The sequence below is a fragment of the Tursiops truncatus genome, chromosome X, assembly GCF_011762595.2.
Source record: "Tursiops truncatus isolate mTurTru1 chromosome X, mTurTru1.mat.Y, whole genome shotgun sequence".
Classification (NCBI taxonomy): Eukaryota; Metazoa; Chordata; class Mammalia; order Artiodactyla; family Delphinidae; genus Tursiops; species Tursiops truncatus.
In genome coordinates, this window is record NC_047055.1 from 96,061,579 (window position 1) to 96,078,903 (window position 17,325).

General features: G+C 41.9%; 1 protein-coding gene across 6 annotated transcripts in view; it reads right to left on the reverse strand.

Annotated features, from left to right (window-relative positions):
• Positions 1-17,325, reverse strand: part of SYTL5 (synaptotagmin like 5) — a 235,682-nt gene that overhangs the window by 70,603 nt on the left and 147,754 nt on the right. For 4 of the 6 annotated variants that reach the window (XM_033849443.2, XM_033849441.2, XM_019943657.2 and 1 more), the window contains exons 4-6: positions 10,705-10,820; positions 9,184-9,292; positions 5,898-6,032 (exon numbers count right to left, since the gene is read on the reverse strand). In XM_033849443.2, the coding sequence (XP_033705334.1) occupies positions 5,898-6,032; positions 9,184-9,292; positions 10,705-10,820 (360 nt within the window). The remainder of the gene's footprint in view (positions 1-5,897; positions 6,033-9,183; positions 9,293-10,704; positions 10,821-17,325) is intronic. The other 2 variants (XM_073799051.1, XM_033849444.1) reach the window with 2 other exon arrangements.

The window sequence follows — 17,325 nt, forward strand, 5'->3', positions numbered from 1 at the left end:
CAGAACAAGGTCATCATTAATAATTAGAAGTTTCCTACCAGTCCTCTTTCTTCTTTAAATCATATTTCCAGTCCACTTCCCCAAAGAGCTGTATCCTAATGTAATACATATTTATGCTATAAAGTCTTTTATTAATCATTCTGTCATACTTCTATATGACAAATACACCCATATGGTTTTAAATTCAATTTTTAAAACAATTTTCTGTGACTATAAGGTTGTCAGTATTTTTAAAAATCCTTTAGATTGAGTTATAGCTACAATCATTAATAATAAAGATACTTAGTAATAACCAAATTGCTTAAATATATGTAACTTTTGGTAAATAATTATTAAACATACCCAGTAGATTTTTGGAAATGAATCTATGAATGAGATGGCTGAGTAAGTGTATGATGGTACCTTGATTAAAGGAGGATTTCAGTCATTAATATTTTGAATTCTGTTTCGATTTGGCATAAATGTGTCTTAGAGGAAAACAGAGGCAAAACACTCTATGACATAAATCACAGCAAGATCCTTTTTGACCCACCTCCTACAGAAATGGAAAGAGAAACAAAAATAAACAAATGGGACCTAATGAAACTTCAAAGCTTTTGCACAGCAAAGGAAACGATAAACAAGACCAAAAGACAACCCTCAGAATGGGAGAAAATATTTGCAAATGAAGCAACTGACAAAGGATTAATCTCCAAAATTTACAAGGAGCTCATGCAGCTCAATAACAAAAAAACAAACACCCCAATCCAAAAATGGGCAGAAGACCTAAACAGACATTTCTCCAAAGAAGATGTACAGATTGCCAACAAACACATGAAAGAATGCTCAACATCATTAATCATTAGAGAAATGCAAGTCAAAACTACAATGAGATATCATCTCACACCGGTCAAAATGGCCATCATCAAAAAATCTAGAAACAATAAATGCTGGAGAGGGTGTGGAGAAAAGGGAACCCTCTTGCACTGCTGGTGGGAATGTGAGTTGGTACAGCCACTATGGAGAACAGTATGGAGGTTCCTTAAAAAACTACAAATAGAACTACCATATGACCCAGCAATCCCACTACTGAGCATATACCCTGAGAAAACCATAACTCAAAAAGAGTCATGTACCACAATGTTCACTGCAGCTCTATTTACAATAGCCCGGAGATGGAAACAACCTAAGTGTCCATCATCGGATGAATGGATAAAGAAGATGTGGCACATATATACAATGGAATATTACTCAGCCATAAAAAGAAATGAAATTGAGTTATTTGTAGTGAGGTGGATGGATCTAGAGTCTGTTATACAGAGTGAAGTAAGTCAGAAAGAGAAATACAAATACCGTATGCTAACACATATATATGGAATCTAAGAAAAAAAATGTTATGAAGGACCTAGGGGTAAGACAGGAATAAAGACACAAACCTACTAGAAAATGGACTTGAGGATATGGGGAGGAGAACAGTAAGCTGTGACAAAGTGAGAGAGTGGCATGGACACATATACACTACCAAACGTAAAATAGATAGCTAGTGGGAAGCAGCCGCATAGCACAGGGATATCAGCTTGGTGCTTTGTGACCACCTAGAGGGGTGGGACAGGGAGGGTGGGAGGGAGATACAAGAGAGAGAAGATATGGGGATGTGTGTATATGTATAGCTAATTCACTTTGTTATAAAGCAGAAAGTAACACACCATTGTAAAGCAATTATACTCCAGTGAAGATGTAAAAAAAAAAAAAAAAAAGAACAAGTGGAGAAAACTGGAATGTGCTTGGGCAGGGGGTGCTGGGGGGGATGTGAGAAATTGGTTGGTTATCAGAAGGTACAGGTTCCCATGGTTAAATGCTTGCCGTATCCCCCAATGTCATGATAGAAATGCTGCTGAGAAGCACAGCAGCATCCTTTATCCATTTGTTACTGAACAGAATAAATGTTCACTTCCAAGTTCCACTTTTCCTTTCTGTCTTTTAGGGGACACTACTGATGTTGCACCCAGATCCCCTCAGATCCATTGTACCAGGCTCCACACACGCATCCCTAGCTTCTGGGTGCTTTTCTGCTAATGGCTTGCACCTATGCCCTTCAGAGATTTGCCTTTAGCACTGGAGGCCAAGACATGCCTTAAGGTGTGCCTCGCCTGACCCTCAGTTAAATCTGAATTTCAGATAAACAATCAAGAAGTTTTTAGTATAAAAATATACTACTATTTACGTAGTATATGAAAATAAGATTTCATGAAACATGCTTTTTAAAAAGTTCTTTATCTGGAACTAAAACTTACCTGGGCATCCTGTGTCATTATTTGCTAAATATGGAAACCCTGTCTAAGGGAACCTACAGACAATGACTGATTGGGACAGAAGTGCAATGGTTCAGTTGCTCAAAATGGAAAAGCCTTTATGTTCCAGAATCCCTTGCAGGATCAGGCTGTGTTCTCAAACTCAGACCTCACCTGAGATAGCACATTGCTTATCTTCCTCCGTTTCTTTATTCTGTCTTTCTTATTCCCTTACTCGTTCCTCCTGGAATCATTTCAATTAACAAATTCCTCACTTAGGAATCCTTGCCTGAGGGTTCGTTTCTAGGAGAGTAAGATTTAAGATAGATATCTCACAAATCACACCATATCGACAAGTCATCACAGCGTGAAAGGAATTAGGAATCACTGCCCTGAAGAGCATTCTGTTTATTAATTATAGTTCACATTTACATTCTTTTTAAAAAATCTCATCTGCCTCATGTGTCCCTAGCAACCAGTGAAGAGCCATTTGCCATGTTCCTCTGAGAGGCTGCTGAGGCTTGACTAAGCCATTCACACATTTCCCTGCTTTGAAACTACTGAAAAGAAATAAACTCTAACCAGGCATCTACTAAAACATCATTTCTACTCTGATGTGTTATGAGTTTTAAAAAAGGATGCCCAAGCCCAACTGCTTCAGGAAAAGAGCAACAAACTATGAAGAAACATGCACTGAGGAAGAGAAAGGGGAATTAATTGCTAAGCTAGGTCAGGTAATAGACCAAAGAGACCAGAATCTTGCAGTTCTCTTTTGGGGAACGTACTGTTCCATATTAAAAAGGATTTATAGGGAGGCTGCAATTCTGCTTGCAGAACCTAAGGAGAAACGAGTCTGCCAGCTTTACCACTTGGCTTTGCAGAATTATTGCAGCTCCAAGCAAACAAAAGGAAGCTAACATCTTTACGTGACGGGAGTGAAGAAAAGATGGGCCACCTCCTGCCCCAACTTTTCTAAGGAATAATTTGGGGACAAGGTAATTCATCTTGCTATGGCAGTCCATTAATGAGTCATCACTGTGATAAATACATGTTCTAGGAAAAGGACATGTTGTTCTACTGATCTCCCAAACATCCTCACTCTCTTCCTTCATGCGAAAACGTTGTTCTTGGCATGCTTCAGCCAAAGCACCCTGACTGCTATATTCTATCTATAAACCATCTCGGGTATTCACAATTTAAAATATAAAATCTACTTAGGGACGACCTTCCAGTTTACAACAAGAAAACCCCTGGGTCAATGCACCAGTCTTTGGTGAAACAAGTCCATACGGCTTTATAGCTTTAACTGCATGGGTCCGTTTATACACGGACTTTCCTCCCACAGTAAATACTGTAGTACTACACGATACACAGTTGGGTGAAGCCTTGGATACAGAGGAACCGTGGATAGAGAGGGCTGACTGTCAAGTTATACTCGGAGTTTTGACTGGGCGAAGTGTGTGTGTTGGGGGGTGGTCGGCCCCCTAACCCCTGTGTTATTCCAGAGTCAACTGTATTTATACCCAGCAGTAGTTAAGACACAAGGAATAAACCTAGGCAGGTAGATTCTGAAAGAACGGCGTAAGCAATGGGATACTGGAGAGCATGCCCCTTACTCTTGTTGAGTAACTGTAAGACAAATTAATTTAAAATGCAATAATTTAATGTTTGTTGGGCCAGGAGACTTTAAGTGTTTTTAACGGGGGACTCCATCTTTCCTCGTTATGTATATATATTTTCCCTTTTAAATGCCAGCCTGAAATATGAACCAAGAGGGCTCCTCCACTGAGTCCCCACGAGGCTGAACAAAAGTAGCAACACTGGGCTTCCCTGGTGGCGCAGTGGTTGAAAGTCTGCCTGCCGATGCAGGGGACACGGGTTCGTGCCCCCGTCCGGGAAGATCCCACATGCCGCGGAGCGGCTGGGCCCGTGAGCCATGGCCGCTGAGCCTGCGCGTCCGGAGCCTGTTGCTCCGCAACGGGAGAGGCCACAACAGTGAGAGGCCCGCGTACCGCCAAAAAAATAAAAAATAAAAAAATAAAAAATAGCAACACTAAGCGAGATGCTTATCATCTCTAAATAATCTTGATCATTGTCTGAGAGAATTCAGCAATCAAAACCCAAAATGAGCTTTTTTCTTTATATAAAGTTTTCATGGGACACGACTGGGGGCTACCCCAAGGGAAGTCAAAGGAAATGACTTCAAGGACAAACGCAACCAGGGTTTAAAGTATTTTTTTTAATCATAAAGGAAATAAATCTACATTCTTAAAAATTTGGAAAAGAGTGAATACAGTGATAATCTTTTGATAGTGGATGAGAAGTGATTTATTTTATGCTTATTTTTTTCTGTGCAGTTTTACATATAGTGACACTGGTTTAGAGAAATGCTACAGGGCAGGGGTCCGGTAGCGGTCCGCAGCCTGTTAGGAACCGGGCCACACAGCAGGGGGTGAGCAGCCGGCAAGCGATTGAAGCTTCATCTGCCGTTCCCCATCGCTTGCGTTACTGTCGGAACCCCTGGGGAAAAACTGTCTTCCACAAAACCGGCCCCTGGTGCCAAAAAGGCTGGGGACCGCTGCTATAGGGAAAAAGGTATCAGTATAAGAGTACCTGTGCTCTTAATGAAACATGAGGGTAGATCTTTTTTCTCATCGTTGCCTTTGATAATACACCGGTCGTGAAAATAAGCCTTGACTTATGCCCCAACAGGATAAAGAACATCAAGCCTGATATGAAATGACTACGCTCTTGGCTATCCTTTCTCTCTTTACTTTTCTTGACAAGGTGATAGCTCTATGCATAGGAGATTTGAGGAGCTGGCCCACTGACAACAAGTTAGAGGTGGTGGAACTAGAAAGAAGTGGAATTTATGGAAATTCTCTGAGGCAATTCAAATGAAATTATTTTTAATTTTTTAAAAGCTGCAGGGGACTTCCCTGGTGGCGCAGTGGTTAAGAATCCACCTGCCAATGCAGAGGACAGGGGTTCGAGCCCTGGTCTGGGACGATCCCACATGCTGCAGAGCAACTAAGCCCGTGTGCCACAACTAATGAGCCTGCGCTCTACAGCCCGCGAGCCACAACTACTGAAGCCCGCGTGCCTAGAGCCTGTGCTCCATAACAAGAGAAGCCACTGCAATGAGAAGCCCGCGCACCGCAACGAAGGGTAGCCCCTGCTCGCCACAACTAGAGAAAGCCCGCGTGCAGCATCGAAGACCCAACACAGCCATAAATAAATAAATAAATAAATAAATTTTTTTTAAAAAAAAAAAGCTGCAAGGAATGTACGACACTTAGAGGTTTCTTTTTCAGAAGCTTAAACAGAAAAATATCAAGAAATCAATGAAAATAATTTATTTTCCTGGATCTCTCCATCTGAACTGCAGCCCTGAGTCCCAAAACATCAAGTCTCAGTCGTGCAGGTAACACAGATGATTTCAATAGCTGTAATTCCAGAAGTGTAAGTGCTTTCCATTTCAACTAAAATATATCCTCCTGGCTTTTCACATTATGCGTTAGATCTCCAAGAGGGAATACTTTACAGGTGTCCAGAAGCACTGTTTGGATGGAAATTCATCAACCTTATCCTCAGGCTATCCCATTGGCCAATCTGTATGTGTCTTACCTGTCTGAACCGGGGGCTGACTTTAAACTCCGAAAATTTTGGCTGTCTAAGTCCAAGCTGTAGCTCCGCCCACTTTCAGTTTTTGAAGTTACAATTTCTCCTCTGGTTGCTGATCTGAACTTGCTAAGAAGAAATCTGAAATTATATATATATATTTAAAAGCAAGACAAGAAAGCATTTAAACATATCATTTCAAAAATACCATTTCTTGTACTTTCAACAGTAAATAATTCTTCTTTCAAGCAGACTTGGGGCTGAGAAATTCTGGACAGTCCCCAGGGCTTCTGCAGTAGAGTGTCAAAGGTTCTGGTAGGCTCCCAAGGCTGTACCAGTTGCTGGTAAGCCAGGCCTCTGTCCCTCCTAAGAAGAAGACCATTCATTGACTTTGGGGACTCGCCACTGTCACCTGAGAATGGAGAAGCAACGCCTGGGCAGAGCCTGTTTATAGGATACTGAGAAAAGGGAGCTTGAACTCACCTTGCTCAGAGAGGAGAGCTAGGGTGATCCTCTGAGACCAACTGAGGTAGCAACTTATTAGACCGCAGCTCCCTGAGAGCAGCAACTCTGTTCTTCTTGTTCCCTGCTAGGTCCCCTGAGTTTAGAGAGATGCCTGGCACGTACTAGAACCCAGACAATTCTTGTGGAATAAGTGACGGCACCCATGTCCCTGGGGTAATAAGTTTGAACAATGGAATGGCTCATACCAGATGAAATCTGATCGCATGCCCATTACACTAAATTACTAGGAACTTAAAAAGAGCTTTTCAGAAACCAAGATTCAAGTCACAATCCAGGCTACCAAAGGCCTCAAACATGGATCTTTCCAAATGCACTTGGATTAAAAAACCAAATGCACTTGGATTAAAAAAACCAAAGCTATCTTCTTTTTGTGATGGTATCTGGAGAGACCAGTTCGTTTACTTTACAGGCTCCAGTTTTCTCAGGGGGAAAAAGTATTCCAGAGGTACTGGGACAATCTTAATAGAATCTGCCGAGTTGTTTCTGTTTCAAAGACCACTAGAAGAATGTCTCGTCAAAGTGTCAGAAGCTTTCATCTAACTGGAAAATTACATTTTTGGTGAGAATAGCAGTTAATATAATGTCAATTTATGCTGCTCTGAGAAGCACCTTGTGCATGTCCTGACCTCTGCAGTGCTGCTTACGGTGTCTCCTCCACCTGGAATCACTGTTCCTCCTCTTTTGTTATCCTGGCCCCATCCATCTTTCAAAGTCCTCATCAAGTCCCACTTAGAATTTCATGTCTTTCCCAATGGCCCCTGTGCCCTCCCGACATCAATGATCTAAGCCACTTATTTAATATTTAATTAATTATTGGGACTTCCCTGGTAGTCCAGTGCTTAAGAATCTGCCTTCCAATGCAGGGGACGTGGGTTCAATCCCTAGTTAGGGAACTAAGATCCCACATGCTGTGGGGCAACTAAGCCAGCATGCTGCAACTACTGAACATGTGAGCCACAACTAGAGAGCTCGTGTGCCGCAACTACAGAGCCCACGCGCGCTGGAGCCCATATGCCACCACTAGAGAGACGCCCGGAAGAGCCCGCATGCCGCAACTAAGACCCAGACCCGATGCAGCCAAAAAATAAATAAATAAATAAATTTAAAATTTAAATTATTTATTTCCATATTCTATCTCTTGTAGTTAACTCCTTGTCTTGTTGTTTTAGAAAGGCTTTCAGGCAGCTCATATTGTCATCTTATGTTTTTCTAAAATCCTTCTGTACAAATTAACTTTTCAGGTGTGGACCTTTGAACCTTTTCTTCCCGACTAGGTGTTGTATTCCTTGAAGACAGAAGCATCCGATGCCAGTTTTGAGTTCTAGCAGGGCTTACTGTTGTCTCCTAGCTCCAAGCCCGCCATTCTGTAACCCACACAGTGATGCCTGGCCTGGGGTCTGGGCACTACAGCTCCTAGAAGCACTTGTGGGCTCTGAGTTTAATTCAATCAGACCACTGATTCTTTTCGATGGGCCAGGCACCATGCTGGATACTGTAGCACAAAAGCAAAAAAGACACTGGGCCAGCACTAAAGGAGCTTACGATTAAATGGGGGTGGTATTGAGCGAGACCAGTTCATTTACTTTACATTCTTGTGCAGGGAGGGGCTTTGTGTCAGAGCGCACCAAGTAACGAGTGACGAGTGACGCATGGGCACAAGGCACCGAGTGACGAGTGACGCACAGGCACAAGGCACCGAGTGACGAGTGACGCGTGGGTACAAGGCACCATGGGAGCCTCGAGGAGTGACAAATGGGTTTAACGTGGTAGGAAGACTCAACACATAGGATGTATGGTCCCTCTAGGCTATCTTTCCCGTTCATCTCTGCTAATTAACAAAGACATGGTTAGTCATGAGTCTTTGAGTCAAATGACATTTAGGTTTCATGTCTACTCACAGTTCCAGATTCTTTAAAAAACGAAACAGAACAGAACAAAATGGACTTTCTGTAGCGACAGATGAAGGCTCAGGCACTGGCAGCCCCTCACATTGGCTCCTGCTGAGAACGAAGCCACGCTACCCAGAAAGAACCATAAAGCCACTTGGTGTAGATTAGGATTCTCACTCCCTCGGCCACAAGACTGGCCACCGGTTGCCTGAGAAATGGAGACTACAACAGGCAGGGCTGTAAGGCAACAGTTTGCTTTTTGGGTCCTTATGACCTGCATTTTGGGGGCCACTTGACTCTCCCTGATGGAATCTTCTCACTCCGGGTTTCCCAGCGCCTCCCTGAATCTTGTGTCCGTGTGCCTCCCATTCCTATTCTCAACACTTGACACATATTTGCTTTCTGAATGAAGTCAGTGAGGTGGGCAAATGATTTCTTTCTTAAGGAGGCCCGCATTTCAAAGAGGGGAGACAATGTTTTAAGCCCTATTCATAAATCTCTGATTTGGAGGTTTCAGTTTGCGTCAGCACTCAGGTTGGGTGCGGGGGAGGTATGTTGACCCTACAACAAAGGCAGTTGTCACCTCCTTACAGACAAGACTGGCCCTAGCATGAAACCTTCTACCCAGAAGTAAAGGACCAGATATGTCAAGTGAAAGAAAAACTCTTACAGGTTCAGGTCAGAAGGGACCTTTATCTAAAACTGAAAGTAATTAAAACTGCATTTCCTGAGGAGAATGATAGGAGAAGGTTACCTCGGATGAGTCTGTGACCTTCTCTGGGTCACTTAGGTGACATTAGACTTGAGAAACTAAGGCATCTATTTCACAGGTGACTGGAACAAAGGTCAAAGATTCCCTTGAAGAGGCTGGGTCTTACCCCTTTTTCCTGGGCCCATCGTGGCTGGCCTTCCGCCCAGCAGAAAGCGAAGCGTCTGACTTTTCTGCGTTCTGGTGGGTTTGTTCTTGGCTTTGTATTTCTTCAGCTCCTCATGAAAGACAACCAGAAGACAAATTTACATATGAAGTGGCCAGAAATGAGAGCAGTTTTCTATTCTTCATTCACTTTCCTACATTAGCACAGGACACAGAAGTCTAAAAAATTGGCAGTGATGTGCCCATCCACGTTTCCCGGTCACGCACTTATTTCTAATCTGTTGAGTGTTCCACAGTTAAGTGAGGACTAAGATTGGGGCTCATCTGTGGGAGTTTTGCTGAGATAAGCTTTCTAGGGGTGACTGCAATGGAGCAACTATACACGATCCCTCTGCAAATATTTTTAGGGAAGGGGAGCCTGGTTCATGAGAACTCCAAATCCTAGCATGGGATTCTAGAAACGATCCCCTGATTTTTGAGCACATAAGCCAGACTTCCCGGGAGGGCCAACACCTGTGGACACACCGCGTGACTTGAGAGACAGTCTACACTCTGGAAGGTGCTGAGGTTTGAGCGGAGGAAGCAGCCAGAGCTAACTGCTTACTTCTAACTCCACTCTGTCCCACTGTGGCATCAGACCTGACGTTACCCACCTGGGAAAGCCCTTCCTTGCTACCGTGACACCCAGAAGTGGCACTGGAATCAGGTCCAAGCCTCCCAGCCCTACCCGCCAGACTTAAAAATAAGGGCATTTGTCTCCAGTGTCTGAAAGGGGAGATACCCTAGGAACAGACCAAAAGACACCTGCTCCACCTTTACTACAGCATACCTGAGAAACATGATCCTAAACACAGGTTCACTCAATATTTAACCAATTAAATTGTAGTCTCAAGGCACGGAGTAACGTTCTCAAGGGCGGGTGTTATTTGCATTTGGTGACAGTATAATTCCTCATTGAGTGAAACCGTCTTGCGCAATTTCAGGCCATTTAGCATCTCTAAATGCCATTAATTCCCCCATAGTCATTGGGACAATCAAAAATGCGCCCTTGCATATCTCAACACTCGCCTAGCTTGACGGAGGGGGGCACAGTACAAAATATCAGCCCCTGGTTGAGAATCACTGGATGAGAAAAAACAACATTTAAATGAAATCTGAAACACATCCTGTTGAAAAACCAAGGATTGCTTTCACAATGTGAATCATGTAATTCACCTGTTTTATGTCACTTTCTTAAATGTTCAGTAAAATATTGGAAGTGCATTCAGGAAAAGACGCGTCTGTGATGAAGATAAACGCCTCCCCTGGAAATCTCAGTGTGTCGCATACATGAAAAATCACTGTGGGTTTTATTTTCTACCGACTTCCTCTTCCCTTGTATGAACTGCAGACTCAGATTTCATGCCACTGAGTTTTGAAATGACCCAAGGGATTCAGGAAATTCAACTGTTCTCATTTGCTACGTAATATAGGGAAGGTATTTAGCCTGCCAAAATGAAGGTTAAAACAGTTTTGCTTCAGTTACCTGGACTTCTTCTTAAGATGGACTGCCGGACAACATCAGTGCCCAGAACACTGACGTGCTTGAAACGCTTTGCCTTTTCTTCAAAAAACCATTCGCCAGTTACAATCCTTAGCTGCCTACTCAAAAGAAAAGAGGACAGCATTGGAATTCCATTCTTTAGCCAAATAAACTCTCAAAAATCCTTAATTAAGTAAAAAATAGCCTATAGTTATTTATAGCCTATAGGCTAAAAAATCGCCTATAGTTATTTATAGAGTCCATCTCAATCTTTGGAGTATATTATGGTGATTTTAATGGCCACTATTAGTTGCATACGTACTATGTACCAGGTATCTGCTAATTGCTCTTCATACTCAGTATACTTTTATCCACGTAACAACCCTCTGTAAACATTATTATCCCCATTTTATAGAGGAGGAAACTGAGACTTAGAGCAACAAAATGATGTGTCTCACACGTAAAGCCAGGATCCCATCCCAAGCAGTCTGGCCTATAACTCAAGTTCTTTTTTTTTACATTTATTTTATCCAAGTATAGTTGATTTAAAATGTTGTGTTAATTTCTGCTATACAGTAAAGTGATTCAGTTATACATATATATATATATATATATATATATACATTCTTTCTCATATTCTTTTCCACTGTGGCTTATCACAGGGTATTGAATATAGTTCCCTGTCCTACACAGTAGGACCTTGCTGTTTATCCATTCTATTTATAACAGTTTGCATCTGCTAATCCCAAACTCCCAACCCATCCCTCCCCACTCCCTTGGCAACCACAAGTCTGTTCTCTATGTCTGTGAGTCTGTTTCTGTTTTGTAAATAAGTTCATTTGTGTCATATTTTAGATTCCACATATAAGTGATATCATATGATATCTGTCTTTCTCTGTCTGGCTTACTTCACTTAGTATGATAATCTCTAGATCCATCCATGTTGCTGCAAATGGCACTATTTCATTCTTTTATGCTATAGCTCAAATTCTTAACCACTGCATCAGTGGGTAAATAATCTTTAATGACAACAGTAGGCAACAAATGAAGGTTTTGAATTATAAAGGGGCCATGATCAGACTCTGTTTTCTTTCTTTCTTTCTTTCTTTTTTTTGGCCATGATGCACGGCATGCAGGATCTTAGTTCCCTGGCCAGGGATAGAACCTGTGCCCCCTCAGTGGAAGCACGGAGTCTTAACCACTGGACCACCAAGGGTGTCCCAATCAGACTCTGTTTTAGCACGATACCTTGATGTAATATAATGACTGAGTTAGAGTAAAGAGAGAATGGGACAAAGAGACAGGTTGGCCATGGCAACAGTCCAGGAGAGAGATGGCAAAAGCCGAGCTAGGGCAATGTCAAGACTAATAGAGAGGAGGAGACGAATTAAAAATGTAGGTGGTAGAAGGACCTGTCTGGGTTTCACAATCAGTTGAATGTGGAAAAGAAGGACCTTTGAATAATCACACCCATCTGCAATGGTTACACAAACCCTTTACCCCAGTTACACAGACCTATTTACCATTCTCAGAACATGGCCCATGTTCACTTACTACTTGTCCCAACACCTCTATGGAGGACTGTAATGGAAAATGATGAGGTTGAAAGGTAGGATTGGGTCACATAATGGGAATCTCTGAATGTCAAGTGAAGGAGTTGGAATGCCATTTTGGAGATGCTAGGGAACTCCGGCAGTTTTTCTAAATTTCAGGTTGAATCACAGCATCTCTGGAGCATTGTAAGGGGGAGAAACCAGAAGCAGGAAGGCCAATGAAGAAGTTATTGCAACAGATAGGATAGGAAATGATGAAGATGTGAATCAGGGTACCATGGGGGCAAGAAGTGAAAAGAAAGATAAAGATACTTGGGCCACGATGAAGCAGATAGGTTAGGGAGTCCCTGGAGAAAGGGAAGCAGGAATGGCTTTCTTGACGTAGAACCCATTTTGGCCTAAGCCATTTTGTGATCTGAGCCTGGCTAAAATACTTGCCCTGGAACAGGTCTCAGTAATTAATGATCTTAAGGGAGGGAATGCAGAAACTAGGGAGGAGCAGTCAAGAAACAAAAGTGCAGCCTTGGGGCAGGGTCCTGGTTCCTTAAGAGATAAACATAATATCTTTGAGTTCTGCAGGAACTAAGGCCCCCACCCAGGTGGAGGATGGAATGATAATGTCGCCCCTCCTGACTTCAATCAACTGAAGCTTGGACTCTGTCAACTTGCTCCAATTCTATGCTGAAGCTCCCTCATGAGTATGCATGTACTCTTAGCTTAAAGCTTCCCCAGTTTTGCTGTTGGGGAGACACTCTTTTGAGAACGATCCCTGGTGTTCTCCTTACTTGCTTCAAGTAATAATAAATCCTTCCTTCTTCTCCCCATCTTTGGCTTGGCTGTGTCTATTGGCTCAACACCCACCAAGAGGCAAACCCAGTTTTCAGGTAACAACTGAGGATGAAAATCAGCAAGATCGGTGACAAGTCTGACATGGTGGCTGAGGCAAAGCAGCTAGGAGTCAAAGAGAGATTTCTAGCCCTAGAGTATTATATCCATGAGATTCAGTACCTGGTTGGACTTAGAAATTGACAATTGGATCTTAAATATAAAAAAAAAAATCACTCCAGAAAAATATGTCAATTTGTTCTCCACAGCAATTATCCTGAACTAGTACTGAATGCAGGAAACAAAGGTAAGTTATCTATGAAACCCAGTTCTACTACTGGGAAAAAAGTGAAAATGTCATCCTTGGAGCAAATTATTCATTGAATGACCATAGCATGTACACCTCAAATTTCCTCTCAAGTGGCTAGAGCATCTACTGAGAAGCAAGGATTATTGGATTAGCTCCAAAACTTTATAAAATACACCCAAACTGAATACTTGAATGGGTTAAATTATTTCTGGATACATCTTAAGTGATCTAGACTTATACATTAGTACTTACGTTGGAAATCTACGTGGTAATTGTTCAATTCTAAATTCTAAAGATGTTGCCTCTAGATTCCTGTCCCTTAATTATTCAATCAAATGCTAATCTAGGTACTGCTGTGATTGAACTTTGCAGAGGGAACTGAAGTTACCTATCAGCTGACCTTGAAATAGGGAGCTTGTCCTGGATTATCTAGGTGGGCCCACTGTAATCACTGAGCCCTTAAAAACAGAGGAAGAAGAGGAGGAAGTTGGATACTGAGATGCTGCCGAATGGGAAGTCAGACAGATTGCAAACGTGAGAAGAGGGCTCTGAGATGTACAGGTCCATATGCAAGGATCAGAGAGACAGGCCTCTCGGAGCAAAGGCTGGCTCTTAGCTAACAGACAGTGGGGAAACAGAAGCCTCGTTCCTACAGCCACAAGGAATCAGAATCTGCCCATGAAAATGAGCTTGGAAGTGGAATCTTCCCAGAGCCTCCTGATAGGAGCTCAGCCAGCGGACACCTTGATTTCAGCCTAGTGAACTGAGAGTAGAGAAACAAGCCAAACTAGACTCCTGAGCTACGGAACTGTGGGACTGAAACCGAGCAGGACCCTGTGGGGCTCCTGGGCACAGAGGCCTTTCTGTTGTTTCTTGTTTGTAGGGAACGGACTACAGCCTCTGTGACCTTCCCTGTGTTCCAAAGGGCAGATTCGGAACAGTTGCTAATCAGAGGAGGGAGGAGATGCAGAGACAAGGGAGGAGCAGTCAAGAAACAACAGTGCAGCCTTGGGGCAGGGTCCTGGTGCCCCCTCAAGGGATACACATAACAGTATCTTTGAGCTCTTTACAGAACTAAAACCCCCAACAAATGGAAGATGTCAGCATTGTTCATTCCAGAGAAGACCACCTGAGGCCAGATTAAAGGAACCAGAGAAGCTCATCAAGAGACTACCTGAGGCCAGATTAAAGGAGTGCAGGCCCTGCACACAACCTAATCTTAACAGCAACCCCCTCCTTGAACCACTGCTATAAAACTCCTCACACCAAATCCTCTCAGGTTGGGACAACAGTTCTTCAGGGGCACAAGCCTGCCGTGTCCCCCTTTTCCTGGTAAAGCAATAAAGCTATCCTTTTCTACTTCACCCAAAACTCTGTCTGCAAGATTCAATTCGGCACTGGTGCATGGAGGCCGAGTTTTCGGCATCAAGATCATATATTTACATTGTTCTAAGCTGCTAAATTGTGGCAATTTGTGATGGTGGCCACAGAAAACTAACAGAATCATTAAACATAAAAACCTATTTGTTTTAGTATTCAACTCAGGAAATGATTTGCATGGGTTCTAAGAAGATACCTATGAAAAATTCAGAGGAAGAATAGGGCAGAGGTAGGCAAACTATGGCTTGTGGGCCAAATTCACTTCACTACCTGTTTTGTACAGCCTACGAGCTAGAGATAGTTTTTACAATTTAAATGGTTGGGGAAAATCAAAAGCAGAAGATTTCATGACATGTGAAAATTAATATGAATTATACTCAGAAGTCAGTGTCTATTAATAAAGTTTTATTGGAACACAGCCATGCTCATTTGTTTATGTGTTGTCTCTGGCTGCTTTTCTGCTACAACTGCAAACTTGAGTAGTTACAGCAGAGACCACAGTGCCCACAAAGTCTAAAATATTTACTGTCTGGCATCTTATTGTTTTAAAAGTTTGCCAACCTCTGCAATAGAACAAAGAATTGACACAAAAAGAAACAAGAGCAAGGGGAATAATACAGATCAGCGATAGAGAACCACCTAAGAGAGGCATGCCAAAGCCTCAGCTTGTATTTTTTGTTTGTTTGAGTTGGTTTTTTTGTCTTTGTTTTTTGGTATGTTCTTGAGATACAGGGTGAGGTGGATGGCACATCGATGGCCATTTCATGTGTGACAGGGGAAAGAGGGCCACACCAGGTCTACATGCCCCAGGAAATGGGCCTCCATATCATCTTTACCATATATGCCTAGAGCTGCCAACACCTAACACAAATAAGATCTTCCCAGAATTGTCAGTCATTACTTCTTGCTATCCTTGTAAGAACAATAACTATAATCCTTATATTTGCTCGACTCAGATATGGACTTGAGTCATTTGTCGTTTCAGAACTCTGCAACATCAGAACAATCTCTTGGGATCATGCCTTTGCCACCTTCTCAAGTCCTGGAGGTAGATGGAAGGCTTAGCTGAAGAACAGGGAGCTAATGCTGAGTCCGTGTGTACCACGCACCAAGTCATGCATTAGCCACTTTACACATGACACCTAGAATCCTCACTATAAGCCATAAAGTAGCTATGTTATTCTCAATTTGCAGATGAGGAAATCAAAGCTCACAGAGGTTAAATAACTTGTCCAAAGTTACACAGTGTTATGACAAAAACAGGATTTATACCGAAAGCCCTTTATATTTGGCAAAATTGTCAGTAAAGAACTTGAAGCTGTCAGGTATGACAAGGCTTTGAGTAAGGGTGAAAACGTACAGAAGCCAAGGAATAACACGTAGCATTTCAAATGATGGGCTATGATTGTGTGTGTGTGCATGTACACGTGCCTGCAAGTGTGCCTCTGTGTTGGGGGCAGAGTGACAGGAATAAAGGAGGGGTAAAAGCGGAAGGAAAATAAACATGACACCCACTATAAAAGTTATATTCTTCTCTGCCACATCAATCTAATATTTCAGAAATACAAGGCTCAGAATAGACGATGTGTTTCCTATAGGTCATACTCTAAAGAGTGAGTTTGACTGAAATTGAGTTACACTCATTATTTCTGATTAATGATTACTGAGTATTCAGAATTTGCTAGGCCCTAATTTTAACATTAAACTCATGGAGTTCAAACTTTCACTTGGAAGCTTATTTAAATGTAAAGTCAAGTTAAGTTGTCCTTAGATTTACAGGGGGAAAATAGGTAATCTTATCCTAAAAAAGAAGAGCAGTGACCAAAAGATTCATTTTCTTCCTTTATCTTCTACTAGTGACCAGAGACATCTGAGATAAGACACGCTTATTAGATATGCTGAAATAAGATGAGTTTCTTTCTTACTATTCATAAGGAAACTAGAATTATTTATAAATTTATGCATTACACATCAAATATTTATTGCATTCCTACATGTGTTAAGCCCTGTGCTAAGGCTAAGAGTACAGATGTGAAAAAGACAAACAAGGACCCTGGCCTTATGGAGATGATGGTATATATTTATTCCTTTCTTCCCTTCCAACAGGAAAAGTAAAAAGAAACCCCTAGGCATATTACGGTGAAACTGTAGAACACTACAGATAAAGAGAACATCTTAAACGTAGCTAGAGAGGGGGAAAAAAACAGATTACATACAGAGGAATGATGATTAGGATGACAGTTGACTTTCAGTAGAAATAATGAAATCCAGAAGCCAGTGAAATGATATCTACAAAGCTCTGAGAGAAAATAACTATCAATCTAGAACTGTATATCCAGAGAAAACACTGTTTACGAATAAGAGTAAAACAAAAAAATTTTCAGTAAAATAAAAAGTGAGATAATTTACCATCAATAGAGTTTCACTAAAGGAACGTCTAAAGACTTTACTTCAAGAAGAGTTAATTAAAGTAGATCTGAGATATAAAAAGGAATGGTGAAAAGTGAAATTGGTAAAACACGTGGATAAATCTAAACAAATGTTGATGTAAAACAA